Below are 17744 nucleotides of genomic sequence, written 5' to 3'. Positions count from 1 at the left end.
GCATTCTTCTAAACTGGCTATGCCCCAACAGGAATCATCATAAGGGAAACATACCGTAGTCGGCAGGACTTGAACCTGCGCGGGGAAACCCCAATGGATTTCTAGTCCATCGCCTTAACCACTCGGCCACGACTACTTTCAAGTATTGAAGGGAATGTAATCTCCATACATCTTCCTCATTTCTGTCTGTGTATTAAAATTTTTATTTAACCCTTATTTCATACATGGAATTGTCTTTGACTGTATAAGTTAATCTTATACTTTAAACCTGAACATATATTAACACCATAAAACATCATGGTCTGTTTTATGTACTGGGCTTCATAAAAGATTAAAAAATATAACTTTTAGGGATTTCCCCTGGTGGTCCAGTGGTAAAGACTCTGTATTTTCACTGCAGGGGGCACAGGTTTGATACCTGGATGGGGAACTAAGATTCCCTGCAAGCTGCTTGGCCAAAAAAATATAAGTAAATAAACTTTAAAAATTATCTCCATATGTCTAGTGTGATGCTTCAAGGAATGAACTTAGGGGCCAAACGGAATTATATCCCAGCTCTGACACTTCCACAGTTGCATGAACTTAAGGACGATATCTTCCCCTCCCTAAGTCCCATGTTGGTTTGTTTGTTTTCCTTTTTAAAAGATTTATTTATTTAGCCTGAACTGGGGTTTTGTTGCTTGGGCTTTCTCTAGCAAATGGGGGCTATTCTTTGTTGTGGTGTACAGGCTTCTTACTGCCGTGGTTTCTCTTGTTGCAGAGCAAAGGCTCTTAGGCATGCAGGCTCAGTAGTTGTGGCCCGGTGATATGTGGGATCCTCCTGGAGCAACAATTGAACCTGTGTCCTCTGCATTGGCAGGTAGATTCCCAACCCCTGAACTACCAGGGGAAGCTCTAGCCTCATGTTTCTTATTTGTATAATGGGGATAAAAATCCTGACCCCCCCCACAGTTATTGTGAGGTTAGAAAATAATATAGAATTCCAAGGTTGATGGGGTTTAGAAATCCACACCTCTATTTTACAGAAATTCAGCAAATTAATTCAACAGATATTTATTGAGCAAGCTATGGGCAGGTGCTGGGCTCTGGTGAAGAACTCCAGAGCCCTGAGATAAAGAGGTATGTTAATGCAAGAGGGACTGGGCTCAGGATATCTAGCCCCCAGATTTTCCCCTGAACAATAGCTATTCCATGTCTGCAGAGCTGCAAATGTGAGAAGCACCATTACCATGATCCTCTGCCCTGAGCAGCTGTGTCTAGGACCCAGTCCAGTTGGCCATCAGCCCACCCTTTCCCTCTAGCTCTGGGATAAAACACACAAAGCTCTTAAGCCCCTGGCCAGAGAGCAGATTCTGTCCCCACCCCCAACCCCATGCATACACTCCAGGTCACTCAATTCCAGGGAAGAGAAGGGATTTAGGGAGCAAAAACCAGGGGAAATTAGGTCACAGCAGGAGGATGGTAATCCCCTTGATGGCTGGCTAACACTACAGAGCCCCTTCTCCTGGAAGCAGGCTGCTCCTGGCCACCCACCTCGAGTAGCTCTGGGAAGATTTTGGGGGTTTGGAGCCCCAGCACCATCCATCCCAATAGTATGCTCAGGTTAATAGCCCAAAGAAGACATACCCTCCATACTGAAGTCATTCTTAGGCCAAGCTCTTGCTGACTGTAACATTTCCTATGCAGGTTTTAGCGATTCTGTTTTTCATTCTACACACTCCCACAAGTGCATTCTTTATACCCACCCCTATGTTGGGTGCTGGAGACACAAAGAGGACCCTTGATGAATCCACGGTGGGGGATTCTGACCTAGACCCAGACAGTAACAAGCCAGTGAGCCAGTGCTATCAATACTGAGACAGAAGAAAGCCTGGAAGCTGTGTGGACCTGAAGGAGGCTTCTGATTCAGCCTGGATTCAGGGATAGGGAGGAGGGAATACTGAACAAGAAGTAGGAGTTTGCCAGGAGAAAATAAGGAAGGGTATTCTGAGCACAGAGAATACATGTATAAAGATCCAGAGGAAGAAAAGTCCGGCGTTTCCCTCCAGAAGATACTGGTGGTCAGCAGGGGTGGTTCTGGGTTTTTTTGACTTGAACTTTCTCCTTTAGGTGAGAAGATGGGTAAGATGGTTGGGAGGGCAAAGCAGGGATAAAAGTACAGGTGAAGGAAGTACAGGAGCAAAGACAGGGCAGAGTGAGTTAATTGAGGCATCTTAGCTAACTCCGGGAGATGGTGATGGACAGGGAGGGCTGGCGTGCTGCGATTCACGGGGTCGCAAAGAGTCAGACACGACTGAAAGACTGAACTAAACGGAACTGAACTAGCTAACTGGAATGACAGGGTGTTTGGGAAGCCTTGCTGAAGTAGGACTCCTCTGGATGAAGTAGAGTGGAGGTCTCTGGAGGCTCCTGTCACCCTGGAGCCTAAGCAAGGGTCCTACCAGGCCTGATTCTGTCCTAGGGCCAACAACCCCCCAGCACGCGCTTTAGTGCAAACCTGGCCTGACAAGTTCTGGACTCCCACCCGTCCTCCCCTCCCAGCTGATTCCTTGGGCCCCTCTTGTAAAGCCCTTTCCAACTCAGCCCCACTTCTCTTCCACCATTTGTCACTCTGGCATCTTTACCATCTATCACTCTCTATCATGCTCCTTCTCTGAAACCTCCCCTTACCCCAAGGACTGAGCAGGCAGACCATTCCTCTGTGCTACTATAGAGTGGGAGTTACTCAGTAGACTGAATAAACCATCCTACATAGACACACAGCTGACTTACATAGGGCCTTGCAGACAATGAAAAAGAGTTTAATATCGGAATCAGTTTTTCAGTGGAGAATAAAGTAGAGGGAGTGAGAGTGGAAGCCAGTGAGCAGGCCATGGCAGTGTTCACTCAAGTCGTGTGGGGGTGAACTTGGTGGAGGGTCCTGGCAGGGATGGTAGAGGGTCGCTCCCTCTCCGAGGCCTTCTTCTTCCCTCAGGATTCTGCTCATGCTGATTCTCACTCTTCTTCTCCACCATGAGGAACAGGGGCTCCTCACACATGGCACATTCATCTGTGCTTCTAGAAAGTCCTCTGGGATTTCTCTGACCTCATGCAGCACACCTCTTCTCAGAGAACAAGCTTGTGCAGAGCAGAGGACAGAAGGACCCTCATTGTGACCCAATTTCTGCCGCTCCCGGTCACCTCAGAGACTCCAACGTCGACTCCAACAGGGGGTTCCCCGTCTTCTGGAACAGGCTCCCCTCAGATGAACCATGACCCCAGAGAAGGAGAGGAAAGGGTACTTAATCTGAGCTGTGTCTTGAAGGCTAAGGGGGTAGTTCAGCAGGGGGAGCATGAGGTGAGATGGTCAGGAGCCTGGAAGCTGGGAGAGGGGTGGACTGGCTGGGGGTGGGGATGGGGACACTCCACCACCTCACAAGGCCCCTACAGGCCAGCACGGGAGGGCCAGGAAGGTAGGAGCGCCAGCCTGGGAGAACAGAGAGAGAGAGACATTCCCGGACAGAACTCTTAGAACCTGCTGGCAGTGGAAAGCTCTGCCCTGCCCCTGGGAAATGAGTGTTTGTGAGGAGAAAGACTGAGTCCCCTGTGGCGGCCTTCAGCTCCGCCCATGTCATCTTGGGGATCAGTTTCTGGAGGCCTCAACCCCAGCCAAGCAGGCCTCAGCAGAAAGAAAGGAAGGAACTTAGTACAAATATAAATACCTTTAATGAAAGCCAAGTGTGCTCTGAGGAGGCTGACGGCAGCCACCAGAGCAAGGCTGGAGGCGGGGGCATCACTACCCATCTGGACTGGCTAGGCCAGGGGCCCCAGGAGGCAGGCCAGCGCCAGAGCAGCTGCCAGCAGCGGGGGAGTGGGCGCCGGGGTGGGCGCTGGCGCTGTCGCCCGCAGGGTTTCCTGGTTGGTCTCTGGGCCCACCCCGCGCTCCTGAAGGCGCACAGGGGTGCCACAGAGAGTGTGCAAGTTATCTGGGTGTGGGGCCCGGCGAGCTTCTTGCAGTAGTGACTCCCACACGGCGGCTGCCTCCTCTGGGCAGCCCAATAGGACTCGCGAGGCACAGGTGTGGAAGTCATTCCAAGACCTGTTAAGGGTATGGGGTTAGGGGAATTAGGTGGGGCAGGGGGGCTTTGGGATGGAAGGGAAAAGGCTCGGATCCCAAGGGTGATGTTGCCCTCACACCCGCTCATACCTGCAGATGGTCTCCAGTTCGCCTCCGTGGCCCATGCTGTCTCCCAAGCGGACGAGACACTCAGCAAAGCCCTGGTATATGGTGTCGCAGCGGCCTGCGCCCGCTGCAGCTACTGCTGCCAGGGGAAATACAGGGACTGCGGGTGGGGGTGGAGACTAATTGATAGGATGAGGCAGTGCACCCTCAACCCCCCAACCCCCAGAGGCTTGTTTACCAGGGAGCTTTCTGGGGACGTGACTCAGCGTGAAAGGGGCACCCCAGGGAACCAAGGGGCACACCTGGGGACCACCTGCCACCACCCACTTCTAGGATGACCCAGACAGGATAGGTGGGCATGGGGGAAGAAGTCTCATCCCAGGGGTTGACTTTCTCTGAGTTCTGGGCCCCAGGTCAGGTGAGAACGGTCCAATTGAAGGAGCATGGACATGGGTAAGGGGGACAGGGCCCCTGGCAAAAGCCAGTTTCTCTGCAGCCTAGACACCTCCCTGAACACAGGTGTTTCCCAATGGGTCAGGATAGAAGGGGTTGAGATCCAGGCCCGACCCTAGGAGAGAACCTCAAGAGATCCCAGGGTTGGTCTGGGAGTCCTGCAAGAGGTCAAACCTCTGCTTATCAGACTGTGGAATTTGAGGTTCTTCCCTCTGAAAATAGGGTTCAGTTCACACCCCTCACTTTACAACCTTCAGTCACTGGATCACATTCTTCCCTCCCTGGAGCCCTTTCACCTCTCCACCCTGGCTCTCGGCACTCAGCGCAGGCTGTGCCTCCGCTACCACACAACCTACACCCAGCCTGTGGGGAGGGCGTGTGGAGGGTCTGGGTCCGGGCACTCACCGAGGGGCGACAGCAGCAGCAACAGCAACAGCCCTAGCGCACAGGGCGGTTGCTGGTGGTGATAGCAGCAGCAGCAGCAGCAGCAGCAGCGCATCATCCCCAGCTGGGAGCCTACTAACAGGGCTAGCAGCTTGGAGGGCAGCCCTTCGGCCCAGCCTCCGGGAGGAGGCACTGTGATTGGATGGGGGGCGGGGCTCAGCCACCCAGAAGCCCCACCCCAGTTCCAATAGGCAAAAGAGGAGGGAGGGACTCCATAGAGGAGAACCCAGGAGCAGAGTGGGGTGCTGAGCTGACCCGGGGCGGGGGGCCCTTGCCTCGGAGATGGAGAGATCTGGGAGAGTAGCTGGGCAGATGAGGGTGGTGTCCAGGCCCCCTGGGATGGGATGGCCTAGACAGAGCTCCGCATAGGGAGAAGAGGGGGCAGGTTAAGAGAGGGCAGTTATCAGTCTCACCAAAGACACATAAAAAGCACACACATACTCCATTTTATTCCAAAAGCATTTACTTGAATTTCTCAATGTTTTTTCAAAAACAAAAAGACCCAAATCGGAGGTAAAAAGGAACATGGAAAATTCAACTTAAGTGGTGTCATAATCTCAGGGGTTATGCTCCAGGCATGGCAGAACCCAAGAAGGCACAATACCCACCCTGGGCCCAGCCTACACCCACTGGCTACCACACCCTGCAGACCACAGCCAGTGCTATCCCCATAAAACTCTCCAAAGGTGGGAGCCTGAGCAGGTAACTGGCAGGCATGACCCCACTTTGGCCTAAGCCTGTCGGTTGGCCTTCAGTGCCACCTCACCCTGGACAAAGCAGGCTTAGCTAAGGGAGGCTGGGGGTCATAAGGCCGTGCAGCATGAGGCTGAGACGCCGGGCTGCTTTGCCAAGTGAGTTGTGTGGCTCCGCCTGCAGGAACTGGAAGAGCTTCTGGCGCACCTGAGCCATGACGGAGCCCATGTGGTCCCGAGTGATGGGGTCACTGTGGTCCAGGTGCATTACAGCCTCTTCCAGGTAGCTGGGGATGGAGGAAAAAGACTGATTACAGGTGGCCTCCAGCAGAGGAGAACGCCCCCTGGTGGCTATGAGGCCCAGAGGGGCTGCTGACAATGGAAGTCTCAAAGCCTGAGATGGGTGGGGTGGAGGGGACTGGTGGAAAACACCAGGGAGGGGAGTCAGGTAGGAGTGGGAGTCTCTGCTTTGAAGTACTCACCCACCTTCACCCCAGCTCTAGTCCCCGACTATTCCCACTCACCTGAGCTTGAGGTCAGTTCGAGTGCCAAGATCAGAGGCCAGTTGCTGGATGAGAGAAAGGAGTACAGGCTGGGAGAGGGGGCAAGGTGGCTGCCCAAAAACCTGGCCTGGGTCCACTGTTTCACACACGTATAGCACCAGGTTCAGGTCGGCAGCTGTCAGGGCCTGAGTAGAGAACAGAGTTTATAGCTGTTGTCAAGATGGATTGCCTGCTTGTCTGGCTATGTGGCCTGGGAGAGGACAACTGCCGAGTAGGGCATCCTGAGGGAGTTGCTCAGGGGCCCAGAGAGAGCACTGAAGGGCTGCTGTTACTCTAGGGGATCAGAAAAGATTTCTGAGAAGGGTAGTGACGAAGCAAGGTGGACTGAGGTAGAAATAAAGGGATCCAGGGTCCAGGCAGAGGGAAAAGCAAAGGAAATGGCCTGGAGGCAAAGAGAACCAAAAAAAGTCTGCTGCCAGACCACCCGAAGTCTGATGGGGAACGTGAGTCTTGTCAGGAGACACTGGCCTCTACCTGGGCCCAGTGCCTGGCTTACCTGCTGGAAGGCCTGATTGAGGTGGCCCTGCTGTAGCAGCTGCAGGATATGGGCTTGCTGGGCTTGGCAGTCAAGGTGGGCAGCGGGGACAGGTGTGCCGGCAGCTGAGCGCATGGCCTGCATGATGCTAGAGGTGACGGCGGCCTGCTGCTCCTTGAGAGCCACACTCACTTCGCCCTTCACGATGCGCTGTACCTGTGCTAGAATCGCCTCCTGCAGGCTGCGAGGCAAGTGAGGGAGACGAGGTCAATATGCGGTTCGGTCTGGCCCTTTCCACACCCACCACCTAGCTCCGTGCCCAGGCCACCCACCTGCCTACGGCCACGTGCAGCTGGTGCTGCACCTCAGCCCGAACGCTGCCAGACACAGTGGCCGCCATCTGCTCCGTGGCCCCCTGCAGGGTGCTGACCAGGCCCCGCAGCTGGGCCAGCACAGGCTCCCGTGCCTCCTGCTCTCGTGCCTTGCGGCTCTTCATGTGGTTCTCCAACTGCTGCAAGTCTGAAAAGTGACCAAGGGGGCCATGAGAGGAACAATGGGGAGAAGAGGATGGCCTCTCCCTCCCTGAGGCAGAAGACCCCACTCACACTCCTGTGTGCCCAGTCGGAAGCTGTCATTGATCTGCTGGAACATGGCCTGGCAGCTCTTCTCGAAGGCGGGCAGGACCACGCTCTGGAAGGCTTCCCGGTAGGCAGCCTGCATTGGCCCCTGTAATGTGTCTGCGGCTGCTCGGGCAATGGCATCTGTCAAGTTCTGGGGGTGGAGGAAAGGCTGAGTTGAAAGTCTTGAGCTCATGCCCACCACCCACTTCCCTTATCTTGGGCCCTACAGCACCTTGGACTTGAGCAGCTTAGAGATGTTCTCTTTCATGCTACTCTCCACAGCTGTGAGTTTGGTGGCCACCGAGTTGCTGAGCTGGCCAGCCACAGGCTCCAGACTCCGGGAGACACCTGGGACAGGGGAAGGAGACAGGAGCCGAGCCATGAGACGAGGTTTGACAGGGAGAGGGCCCTTCGAATCTGGCCCGCCCAGAAGTCTCCATGTGAAACTCACATGGAGGAACCGTCTTCTTGATCTCGTCTCGTATGCTGCGCTCCAGCCGCCCTGCCACCGCTGAAGACAGCGCCTGGGATAGCTGCTGCGTCAGCTGCTCCTGCAGCTGCCCACCTCGCTGCTGCCCCTCGGCCAGGGCCCGCTCCAGTCGCCGCTCTGTGCTGTCGCTAAGGAACAGACCCGGAGTAGGTCCCACATCCCGTCCTGGGCTGAGAACATGGCTGCCTCCCTGTCCCGGCTGCGCCCTTGCCCCCAAGGATACGCTCCTGCTCGTGCCTCGACTCCAGGGCTCGCTCCACGTGGCCAGTGACAGTGCTCTGCAGGCCTTCAAGCTGGGCGCACAGGCGCTGCAGCAGCTCTTCTTGGCTGTGCCGCAGCTGTGCCAGCTCTCTCTGCTGCTGCCAGATCAGTGCCGGCCAGTCCTCAGGGGTTTCTGCCACCTGCCAGTAACACCAAAAGTCACCTGATGCCTGCCCTGCTCATCCCCACATCAGACCAGGGGAAGGTCTGGGTACCTCCCCCACACCCACAGGCGGAAGTCCCAGAAGCAGAAAGGGACTCTTTCTGCTCACTCACCTGGTGCTCTGTGAGCCGGGATCCCAAGGATGAATCCCTGCCATAGGTGAGAAGCACCTCAGGCCACGTCACGCAGGCAGCCTGAAGACCACCCACTCCCTGGCCCCAGGACCCCTCCTACCCGTCATCCTTTTTGCCCTTTCTCTTGAGCTTGGGTGAGGCCCGAGGGGATCCCTTGGTCTTCCAGTCCTTGGCTGGAAGACGTGGAGTGGGCACTTTGGTGCCAAAGTTCCCTGCAGCAGAGGCGAGGCTGGCCACCTCATCATCATGGTCACTGGGAGAAGAGGAAGGAGAGAGATAGGCACTTGCCCACTGGCTGGCCCTCCCGGGAGAGGAATGGGGCAGGGTGATGCCTACCTTTGCTCGGCGCTGGCATCCTGGCTGTCGTGTTGCTGCAGCAAGTGATAAGGTGGTCGGTGGAAAGCCAGGCTCTTGTGCTTTTCCTGGAGGCCATTCCGGGGGCTGAGGAGGGCCAAGCCAAGTCAGTGGTAGATGACTCTACCTGAAGCCCCTACCACTGGGCACACTCCCCTGCCTACCCTCCAAGCTCCTCACCTCTCTGCCAGGCTGCTGCAGGTCTCGCGAGTGATGTCTGGAGCTGTAGGCCAGACCTGACTGTCAGGGGCTGTGGCCTCCTGGGTCAAGGCTGCCTCCAGGAGGGAAGGGGTACTATGCCGATCCCCATCCCCAGGGCCCCCATCCAGGCTAAGCTGGGGGCCGAGCTCGGGCCCTGGCCGGGGCCGTGGAGACAACAGGTGGAGCGCCGAGGCCGCTGAGGCCATGCTGTCTGGCTCCAGGCCCTCAGGAGCGGAGGCGCCAAAGCCACGGGACAGCGCCTCAGACGCGATCTCAGGGATGTCCTGGGACAAGGCAGTGGAGGCTGAGGAGATAACATCAGGGGAGCGGGTGCGGCTGGGGGAAGCCTGAGGCAGCCCCAGGGGTTCCACTTCTTGCAGCTCCAGGGCGAGTGCAGAGGCAGCAGTAGGCACCTGAGGGACCAAGATAAGACTTAAATGGTGGGAGGTAGGGCTAAAACAAGTATGGAGATGATGCACTGGAGTGTGCAGTGATGAGAGACGGGGCACGGGGAATGGGGACGCAAGTCATAAATGGTCACAGTCAGGAGAGGAGGGGGAAAGAGAGGCTGAGGGGCTGCTCTCCAGGGACACCGGGGGCTAAGATACCCTCAGGGGAAAGATGGGCTATCTGAGACAGAGTAGGACCAGCACATAGGAAACTGGGAGATCGCCACCAACCTCCCCACCCTCATATGCCTGCCACCCTGCACTTCACACACCCCCACACACACCTGACCAGGTCCTTTGGGAGTCAGTTTGTCGGCCGGACCTGGGAGCAGGCTGGGCAGGAGCCCACGTGGGCTTGCCTGCAGGCTGCTGCTGCTCATGGTCAGCCCGCCATCCAGCTGTAGCTTGGGGCTCAAGGTCAGCTCCTCAGGTGGCCTGGTGGCAGGAGGATGAGGTGTAAGTAGACAGAGCCTGGTGCCACCTGGCACCAGCCCCTGCTCCTCCCTCTGCCCCTCACTTCACCTGGGCAAGGCGGGGTCCATGGCCGAAGTACTGCTCATAGCAGACACGGCTGTGAGAGAGGAGCTGCTGCTGCTGCTACTGCTGCTGCTGCTGCTGCTACTGGGAGATGCAGCGATCTGGGGAAACATGGAAAATGAGGGCTGTGGCCGTGGAGGGCATCCCTGAGGCCCACTCCTCCCAAGCACACCTGCTGCAGGGAGGTGCTAGGCGTCATGAAGGCGTCAGGTGTCATCAGCTTGGGCTTGGTCTCACTGCTCAGACTGAGGAAGTCAGCCGGTGCAGGCAACTCCACGATACGTCGGAGGTCAGGCTGGGAGCCATGAGCAGCCGATCCCAGGCCCTCTGAGCCCAGCTCCGGCCGAGACTCTCCAAATGCTGTGGGGAAGGCTGCCACTTGAGTCAGATCTCACACTCTGGTCAAAACCCGCTTCCCTCTCACCCCTAACTCACCAAAGTCTTCATGGGCAGGGTGCGAGGGGAGCGGGGCCACAACGTCAGGGTTCAGCTGTGGCTGAAAGCGGATCTGGACATCCTGTAATGCCCTGCAGGATGAGCAGAGAAAATGACAGTCAGAGGGAGAAAATGACAATCAGAAGCAGCACGGTAGGAAGGGGCACTGACCTCGCACAGGCAGCCCCCCTCCCAACACACTTACTTAGTGTGCACACAAAAGAGCTTGATGAGCACACCGGCTGAAGACTCCATCGCACCTGCTCCGTGGGTCCCGTCTATAAGGACAATGTGGATGACTAAGCCCCTGACACTCTGTACCTTAGCACTCCCCTGCCTCCCAACACAGACCCCCGACCCTGAGCAGCTCACCGGCCCCGAGGCTGTCATTCTCCTCCTCGGCAGGCAGCACCTCTGTGTGCCGCAGCCGGCAGCGACTCACAACCTGGATGCCGAAACTCAGTACAGGGTGGGTGAGAAGGAACTCAGAGATTGAGCTGAAGCAGGCCCGGCCCTCCTCCTGGTTCTGCAGCAGTTCCATCACGTAGAGGACCTGCACAGGCGGCAAGGTCACAGCTGAGTTCAGGGGCTAGGAAGACCCCAGATGAGCCACACACGCCTTCATCCCCCCCAGTGCTACCCACTCTGCTCCCACTGCAGCCTACCTTCCGCTGTACATCACTGAGGATCAGGTATTCTGCTGAGAGGTCCAGGCAAACCTTGAGGCTGGGGGGCACACTCACTGGGCTGAAGATATCTGGGGAGAAGCTGGATGGGGGGATGAGGCAGGATAAATGAGACTTAGGATAGAAAGGACCCATATCACCAAGTCTGCCTCTGCCCAGCCCCACAGCCTGCTTACCGAATGGTCTGCAGGCAGGTCCAGGACACTGTGCACCACATCTTCAGCTCCCGATTCTGGTCAGCGCCAGTAATGAGGAATCTCCAGAAGGGGACCCTGCAAAGCAGCAAGGCACTGAGTGGCTGGCGGGGCCCTTTATGGTAACCCAAGATCCAGCCCACCACCCTCTGGCCTGCCCACTCACTCACTCAGGATCCTGTTTCTTGTGGTTGTCACAGAACAGGAGGCAGGAGAGGGGCCGCCCATCATGAGGCTTCCACTCATGTAAACACCTGTGGTAAATGAGGGGCCCGAGTGGGTGATCTGATCCCCTATCTAGGGGAGCCCAGCCCCTCAGGCTCTGCCTTACCGTGGCTCATCCTGTCCCTCAATGTAGATCTGCCAGAACTTGACGAAGCCATCATGACTTGCGGTAGCCAGGACAGTCCCATCAGGTGAGAGGGCCCCTTCACTCAAGCACTGAGAAGAACCCAAAAAGCCTTGCTTTGCCACCAACTAGAGGTGGGAGCAAGTCCTTCTCAGGTGAGGATGGAAGTGAGCTAGGCTGACCCACAGCGGATCTGCATGTGTGTATGAAAGACTGACTGAATGGAGCCCTGTGGAGAAGCCCAGATCCAGGGGGGTACAGCCAGGTCAGATGTGAGCACCACAGGAGACAGGTCACTCTGTGCTCAGAGGTCCCATGGGCAGAGTGCTGAAAAGCTGTCTGGGCAGCTGTGGGTCCAGGGAATAGATGAGGGACACAGTGGGGTGGGGCGAGAGGGCAGGAAAGGCAGTTGGTTGCAGGCTTACTGTGCTGTGGCCTTTTACCACGATGAAGCCCTGCTTGATCTGGCTGACATCCACGGGCCAGGTGCTGTGGTTGGTGCGGAGCATGTCCAGGTCCCACACCTCAGCCTGGCAGGTACCGGGAGGTGAGCGCTCAGCCCATGACTACCCCACTGCTACTCAGCCCCTTCCTTTCCCCCCCAGGCCCAGCCCCCTCACCCGGTCCTCATGCAACAGGGCCACCGTTGGGCTGCCCTCCTCACAGCAGTCTTCACTCTCTTCGGGGATGAAGGGGCACCAGATGATCCTCCGGAAGTGGTTCAGTGGAGTGCCCTCTGGCTGGCGGATGTGGACCAAGATCTCCTCTCTGAGCAGGGTGTTAAGGGCTAGTCGGAGGGATGATGTGGTGGGTCTGGCAGACCCAGCTCCACCCACTTTTCTCCAGTCCCCCCGTCCCACCCTGGGAAAGGATACTGAATTTTGCCATTAATCAGGGCCAAGCGCCATACAAACAGGTTGCCTGCCTCATCCAGGCAGGCCAGCTGTGGGGAATTGAGATGTGCAAAGGCCAGATCAGCCACGCTGCCTGTGAAGCCTTTGAGCAGGGTCCGCTCTGAAGTGCTGACACTGATCACTCGCACCATTGCTGAGCCGTTGTTGGCAGCTGGAATCAGGAGAGTGGTAGACCGTGAATAAACTCAGGACCAGGTGGCAACAGAGAAGCCCTGCCCTTGCCTGCCTCTCTGCCATTACCAGTCTGAGGCTCAGTTTTCTCACTGGGCTCCAGAGGGCTGGGCAGAGCTGGGGGCATCGCAGATGAGCCTGCCATCACACCTCTACAGTCTGAGGGGGCAGAGTGACCCGACAACCGCAGAGCTTTCCCTCTGGGGTGTCAAGCAGAACACCTTCCTCCTCTGTACTGCTCCTACTCACCCCGAATAGCATAGGCCAAGAAAGAGTTGGACACAGCAATCAAGTTGCCATAGTAGTATTTCTGCTCCCAGTCATACTTGGCGACAGGCTGAATTTTCACCTGAGAACCAAGAGTGAAGAAGGTCACAGAAGTCAAGGGCTGCAGCGGCTTTCCTGGAGCTGAAGTAGCCCCCAGCATGCCTGGGGACAGGAAAGGCCGTATGTGCAAGCCCAGCCACCCAGTCACAACTCTTGGGGTCTGATTCCCACAAAGACTTGGCAGCCAACACTGGCTTCCTGAGACTGGGGTACACTATCTGTCTGTTAGGATAATCCCCATAGGAACTGGCCGCATGGAATAGGGGAGGGACAGCCTAACTGTGCCCCAGCCATTATACATGCCACAACATCTTGGTGCCCACCTTGTTGCTCCCCCGTGCCTTGCTTGAGATGCTAGAGTCACTGCTGGCCACAATCTCCACCTCCTTGGCCAAAATTCCAATGCCAGTGGAACTGTCGTCTCCTAAGAGGCAGCTGGAGGGAGGGGTGCACAAGCGTAACTCTTGTTCACCAGAAGTCTCAATGGGCAAGGTTGAGGGGAGAGGATACAGCCACTCTGGTGAAAGCGTCAAGCGCCAGATGCCCTGCTCTGCCTGAGTCACTGGTCCCCAAATCCATAGCTTCTCTTGCTCACCTCCCTCCTTCCATGCTAAACCAGGAGCCCAAATTTCAGACTGAGGCTAAGCCCTTGTCCATGGCCCTCATCCAAGTGAAGCATTCTACCCCAGGCCGTCTTGCGGGGAAGCAGCAGAGACTGCCAGACCCTCTTCCCCCACCTTATGCCTTTAGTTAGCAAATACCTCAAAGACCCCATCACCACCACTACCATCTCCCAGACACTCACATGACCTGCTTTTCCTGCAGGTTAATAGGTGGCATGGCTCGGAGACCAGGCTTGTTTGTTGAAGCACTGTCACCTGAGCAGAGGGGGTCTGGGACCAGGAGCCCATTGAGATCTCCATTGTAGGCATTAGATGGTCGCTGGTTCTCTGCACTGGGGCCTAGGGGCAGAAAGGGCCACTCTGACGAGTTTGTTCCACCTGCCCACTGGCCTCTCCTTCGGCAGGGTTCCATTTAAGAATCATGAGGTGCTCTAGGAACACTCAACAAGGCACGTCAGTGGGGAGGAGGGCCCTTTGTTCAATTCATTCTATAAGCACTGATGGTGAACCCAATGTATACTAGGACCAAGGATGAGCATGAGGCTCTTCTACCTGGGGAAGGGGTGTAAGTCATCAAGAACCCTCTGTGGCCAGTTAATATTCAGGCCTGGGTCAGTAGAGAAGGACTCTGTGTACTTGAAGAAGGGCAGAAGAATAGTCAGGACCACAGTCGTAGTGTGGCTGGAACACAAACATGGGAAGGATGGAGGGAAAACAAGGCAGCAGAGGTCTCAGGAATGAGGCTGGGGTGCTTTGATTTTCCCTGTGGTAATGAGAGCCACGAAAGAGTTTTGAATGGGAAGGTAACACAATCTGCTATGGCCAGAGGACTGACTGTTCTAAAGTGACATGTAGGATAGTTGAGAATCCAGGTGAGAGATATCAGGACCTGGACCAAAGTAGTGGAGGCGCCGGGGAAGAGAGGATGGGCTCCTAAGGCATGGAAAGATATGATTAAATGTGGAAGAAAGAAAGGAAGGAGACTGCCTCACACAGACATGGGCTCAGAAGAAACCACTATGGACATGAAGGAGCTGGCCAAAGAGGAGAGAAATTAGGGGGTAGGGTGTATGAGTAGGACAGATAGCATTTCAGTTGTTTACCATCGGCTTTACCATTAGCTGTATTTCAAGCAGTCTCACGGGCTCAAACACTACTCCAAAACTCCCAGGTGGCAAGGAGACTAGGGCTTCATATTCAGGAATCTGGCAAGTTTCTAGTCACAAAACAGCCTGGGATTTCACATTGTCCTCCAGTAAGAGGAGACAAGCAAGTACTACTTGGCAAACAGAGGAATCAAGTATCAATCAAAGAGGAAAAACTACAGGCCACCTCACTTGCATCAGAGTGAGTGATGCTCAGAGGTAAGGTGACCACTCTCCCTTCCAGGGAGGCTACTATGAGGACAAACAAGCCACATGTTACCCATGCCAGGCTCCATCAAACCTTTGTGGCAGTTAAGAAGCATGAGAGGGCCACACCAAGCCCGAGAGTCACAGGAGCACACACTCCAGGCCTGGGGAAAGGGGTTTGATAGTTTCAGGTAGCAGGTGGATTTTCTCAGAGATTAGAGGTTAGCTGAACCCAGCAGTGAGGACCCCTGCCTGTGTCCAAAAGGAGCCAGTTTGGGCTTTTCAGCAGGTTTAACAGGGTCTGAGGAAACACAGTCCTCAGCTTTGGCTGCTGCACATCCACACCACCATCACCAGCCAGTCAACTTCCCACAGGTCTCTGAATCTGGCATGAAACGTTGGTACATTAACACGTGCTATTTCCTCTCTGTAGAAGGTCTTTCCTGACACCCCAGTCCCTCTCTGTATTACAAGACCTGGCCTAAATACTGCTCTTCTCTCAGCTGTTCTCAAGCATTGACCAGCCCCCTACCCCACCTACCCCATCCTCCTCATAGAACCAAAACACTTCTCTCTCTCATTGAGAAGAACATTATATTACACCTCATTAACTCTGTGGCCAAGCAGCTCATTGAGGGCAGGAGGAGCTCTGGAAGTACCACTGCAAACCCAGGTAAATCTGAAATAAATGGAAATTAACTACCGCTTGCAAATGTTTGCAGCCTGAGCCAATCAGCAGTGTGCAATCTGTGATTTGCCTTAATCCCAGAGAGCACACAGGAACTGGTTGGTCATCTTCCTCCAGAAAATCAGTCTTAAAATCTCAGGCCTAGAGTGTGCATTCCAGAAGGAAAGGCAAGTTGCTTTGCTGCTCAGCACAGCGCCTAGTTCTAGACCCAGAACTCGGTGTACAGAGCCCAGATTAGGCCTCTGAACTACGGTAAAAGGGTAGGGAACCCGGGCCAGTCCCAGGAACACTAGAGACGTTGCTGCCAGGACATCTGGTGGGCTTTGCGGATTCAGAGAAGAGCCCTCACCTTCAGCCGAGATGCTGAAGGACAGGGCAGAGCGGCACGGCTCGGGGATGGGGAAGGATCGCATCCTGGGCTCTGCGCACTTGGGTAAGCACGCCCCTCCGACCCTCCAACCCTAGTCTGCCCTCACCAGATGGAAGGATGCGGAGCTGGTCCTGAGGGACACCAGGGCCATGAAGGCAGCCAAGGCCCGCGCTGCCCTTCTGCCCGCTCACCGGGGCCCACCCCCACGGTCCCGGCTCACCTCCCGCCGGCCGGTCCAGCTTGAGGATGTCCCGCAGGTGCTGCGTGGCGTCCTCGATGTCGATGCTCGCGCAAGAGGAGGCCATGGGCCCAGTCGCCGGCGCCTGGGTCCGCGCCGCGTTCGTTTCACTGCCGCCGCGCTCCGCCCAGCCGGGCACAACCCCGCTAGGGCCAAACAGTGGGACGCCGGTCACTATACTCGATCCACCCGAGGCTCACAAACCGCCGCCCGCGCTGCGTCCCTGAGCCCCGCCAACCCCACTAACCGCCTCCACTTCCGGCCCGCCCGAGCGTCGCCTCCCGGAACCTGAGCCGGGCGAAGAAAGGTTCCGGGCTGGTGAGGAGGACGTCTCGCCCCTCCAGAAGCCGCCCCTGCGCTAGTAGGGTAGGGGGAGTTCCTTGGGGCTGAGGCAGAGCAAATGTCCACCTTCTGGACCGCTCCAAACCCTGCTTGCTTCAGAGCATCCCGCCCAGTCCATGTCCACTCCCAGAGCATGGACTCATGATGGGCCTAGACCGGGTCAACTCTGTTGCCTAAGCCAAACCCCTCACATACCCCAGAACAAGCTGAATTGGCAAGTTCAGGTTTCTACTTTGGGAAGTGGGTCAGTGTAACCCAAAGCCTGAGCAGGCGAGCGTGCTGTCGCGTCCGACTCTTTGCGACGCCATGGACTATAGCCCGCCGGGCTTCTCTGTCCATGGGATTTCCCAGGCAAGAATTCTGGAGTGGGTTGCCATTCCCTTCTCCAGGGAATCTTCTAGACCCAGGGATCAAACCTGTCTCCTGCATCTACCTGCATCGGCAGGCAGATTCTTTACCACTGAGCCACCTGGGAAGGTCTGAAGGGACCTGTTAATTCATGGACCCAGGAATTGCAAGGGCAGAAGTGATGGTCCCACCACAAACATCACCTTGTTCCCTAATGTCTCCCAGCATCCCTCTGCATGACCTTGCACCGTCAGGCAAAAAGAAAGAAACCATGGTTTACAAACACTTCTTTATTGCAGACATTTCAGGCACAGGTACATGGAAAAGCTGTATTGCAAATTTTATACAGGGTGGTTTAAGAGGCAGCAGGTTTCTACCTCTCTCCCCAACCTCTATCCCCCAAATACAAAGCAGCCAAGAAACTAGTCCCACTGAAACCTCCTGAGTATGCTGTTATTTCAAACAGCACACCATCCAGCCCAGTGCCCAGTATAGCTAGGCTACCAGTGGGGGTCTGAGGAAGTTCCTGGCTTCCATCCAGAGTGCAGGAGGGAAGGGGGCTGTGCATGTCAGGCAAAGCTCTGGTGCCCTCACCAATCCTAAAACCCCAAAAAGGGCACCAGACCAAACCCTGGGTTTGGTTCTGGTCTGTGGTTGCTAATTTGCCGTCAGTTTTACACCACCAAAGTCTTAGGGCTAAAGAGCTGGA

The 17744-nt window shown here is 55.9% G+C and overlaps 2 protein-coding genes and 1 non-coding gene across 4 annotated transcripts; all 3 read right to left on the bottom strand.

Moving 5' to 3' along the window:
* Nucleotides 1-54: 54 nt before the first annotated feature.
* Nucleotides 55-136, bottom strand: TRNAS-AGA (transfer RNA serine (anticodon AGA)). The gene has a single exon. It is a non-coding gene; the product is annotated as a tRNA-Ser (tRNA).
* Nucleotides 137-3760: 3624 nt separating this feature from the next.
* On the bottom strand, nucleotides 3761-5192 carry NRN1L (neuritin 1 like). The gene is made up of 3 exons (XM_069550015.1): nucleotides 5021-5192; nucleotides 4187-4301; nucleotides 3761-4078 (listed from the first exon to the last, which is right to left on the bottom strand). Exons 1-3 carry the CDS (start codon nucleotides 5115-5117, stop codon nucleotides 3793-3795), a joined length of 498 nt encoding a protein of 165 aa, XP_069406116.1. The 5' UTR covers nucleotides 5118-5192; the 3' UTR covers nucleotides 3761-3792.
* Nucleotides 5193-5504: 312 nt separating this feature from the next.
* On the bottom strand, nucleotides 5505-16627 carry EDC4 (enhancer of mRNA decapping 4). Of its 2 annotated transcripts, none has more exons than XM_070289281.1 (29): nucleotides 16328-16627; nucleotides 13880-14036; nucleotides 13398-13509; nucleotides 12997-13096; nucleotides 12538-12727; nucleotides 12283-12430; nucleotides 12088-12192; nucleotides 11645-11754; nucleotides 11484-11567; nucleotides 11296-11391; nucleotides 11099-11201; nucleotides 10806-10986; nucleotides 10639-10711; nucleotides 10434-10525; nucleotides 10171-10358; nucleotides 9984-10099; nucleotides 9746-9896; nucleotides 8992-9425; nucleotides 8794-8898; nucleotides 8558-8710; nucleotides 8437-8473; nucleotides 8123-8300; nucleotides 7861-8016; nucleotides 7642-7757; nucleotides 7395-7560; nucleotides 7122-7308; nucleotides 6811-7030; nucleotides 6276-6439; nucleotides 5505-6038 (listed from the first exon to the last, which is right to left on the bottom strand). In XM_070289281.1, exons 1-29 carry the CDS (start codon nucleotides 16410-16412, stop codon nucleotides 5846-5848), a joined length of 4200 nt encoding a protein of 1399 aa, XP_070145382.1. In that variant the 5' UTR covers nucleotides 16413-16627; the 3' UTR covers nucleotides 5505-5845. The 2 variants fall into 2 exon arrangements, with proteins under 2 accessions (XP_070145382.1, XP_070145381.1); XM_070289280.1 differs by having other exon boundaries at nucleotides 10171-10370; nucleotides 16328-16621.
* Between the last annotated feature and the right edge of the window lie 1117 nt (nucleotides 16628-17744).

This window comes from Ovis canadensis, chromosome 14, assembly GCF_042477335.2.
Source record: "Ovis canadensis isolate MfBH-ARS-UI-01 breed Bighorn chromosome 14, ARS-UI_OviCan_v2, whole genome shotgun sequence".
NCBI lineage: Eukaryota > Metazoa > Chordata > Mammalia > Artiodactyla > Bovidae > Ovis > Ovis canadensis.
This window is presented reverse-complemented; position numbering and strand designations above follow the sequence as displayed.

Excerpts from the sequence above, each read along its gene's own strand:
- NRN1L (XM_069550015.1), bottom strand. The coding sequence starts at position 5,117 with ATGATGCGCTGCTGCTGCTGCTGCTGCTGCTGCTATCACCACCAGCAA. Across the intron at positions 4,302-5,020 it reads GCTGCTGCTGTCGCCCCTCG|CAGTAGCTGCAGCGGGCGCA; the intron begins GTGAGTGCCCGG and ends TTCCCCTGGCAG. Across the intron at positions 4,079-4,186 it reads GAACTGGAGACCATCTGCAG|GTCTTGGAATGACTTCCACA; the intron begins GTATGAGCGGGT and ends TACCCTTAACAG.
- EDC4 (XM_070289280.1), bottom strand. The coding sequence starts at position 16,412 with ATGGCCTCCTCTTGCGCGAGCATCGACATCGAGGACGCCACGCAGCAC. Across the intron at positions 14,037-16,327 it reads GCTGGACCGGCCGGCGGGAG|GCCCCAGTGCAGAGAACCAG; the intron begins GTGAGCCGGGAC and ends TTCTGCCCCTAG. Across the intron at positions 10,987-11,098 it reads TCAGTGATGTACAGCGGAAG|GTCCTCTACGTGATGGAACT; the intron begins GTAGGCTGCAGT and ends CCGCCTGTGCAG.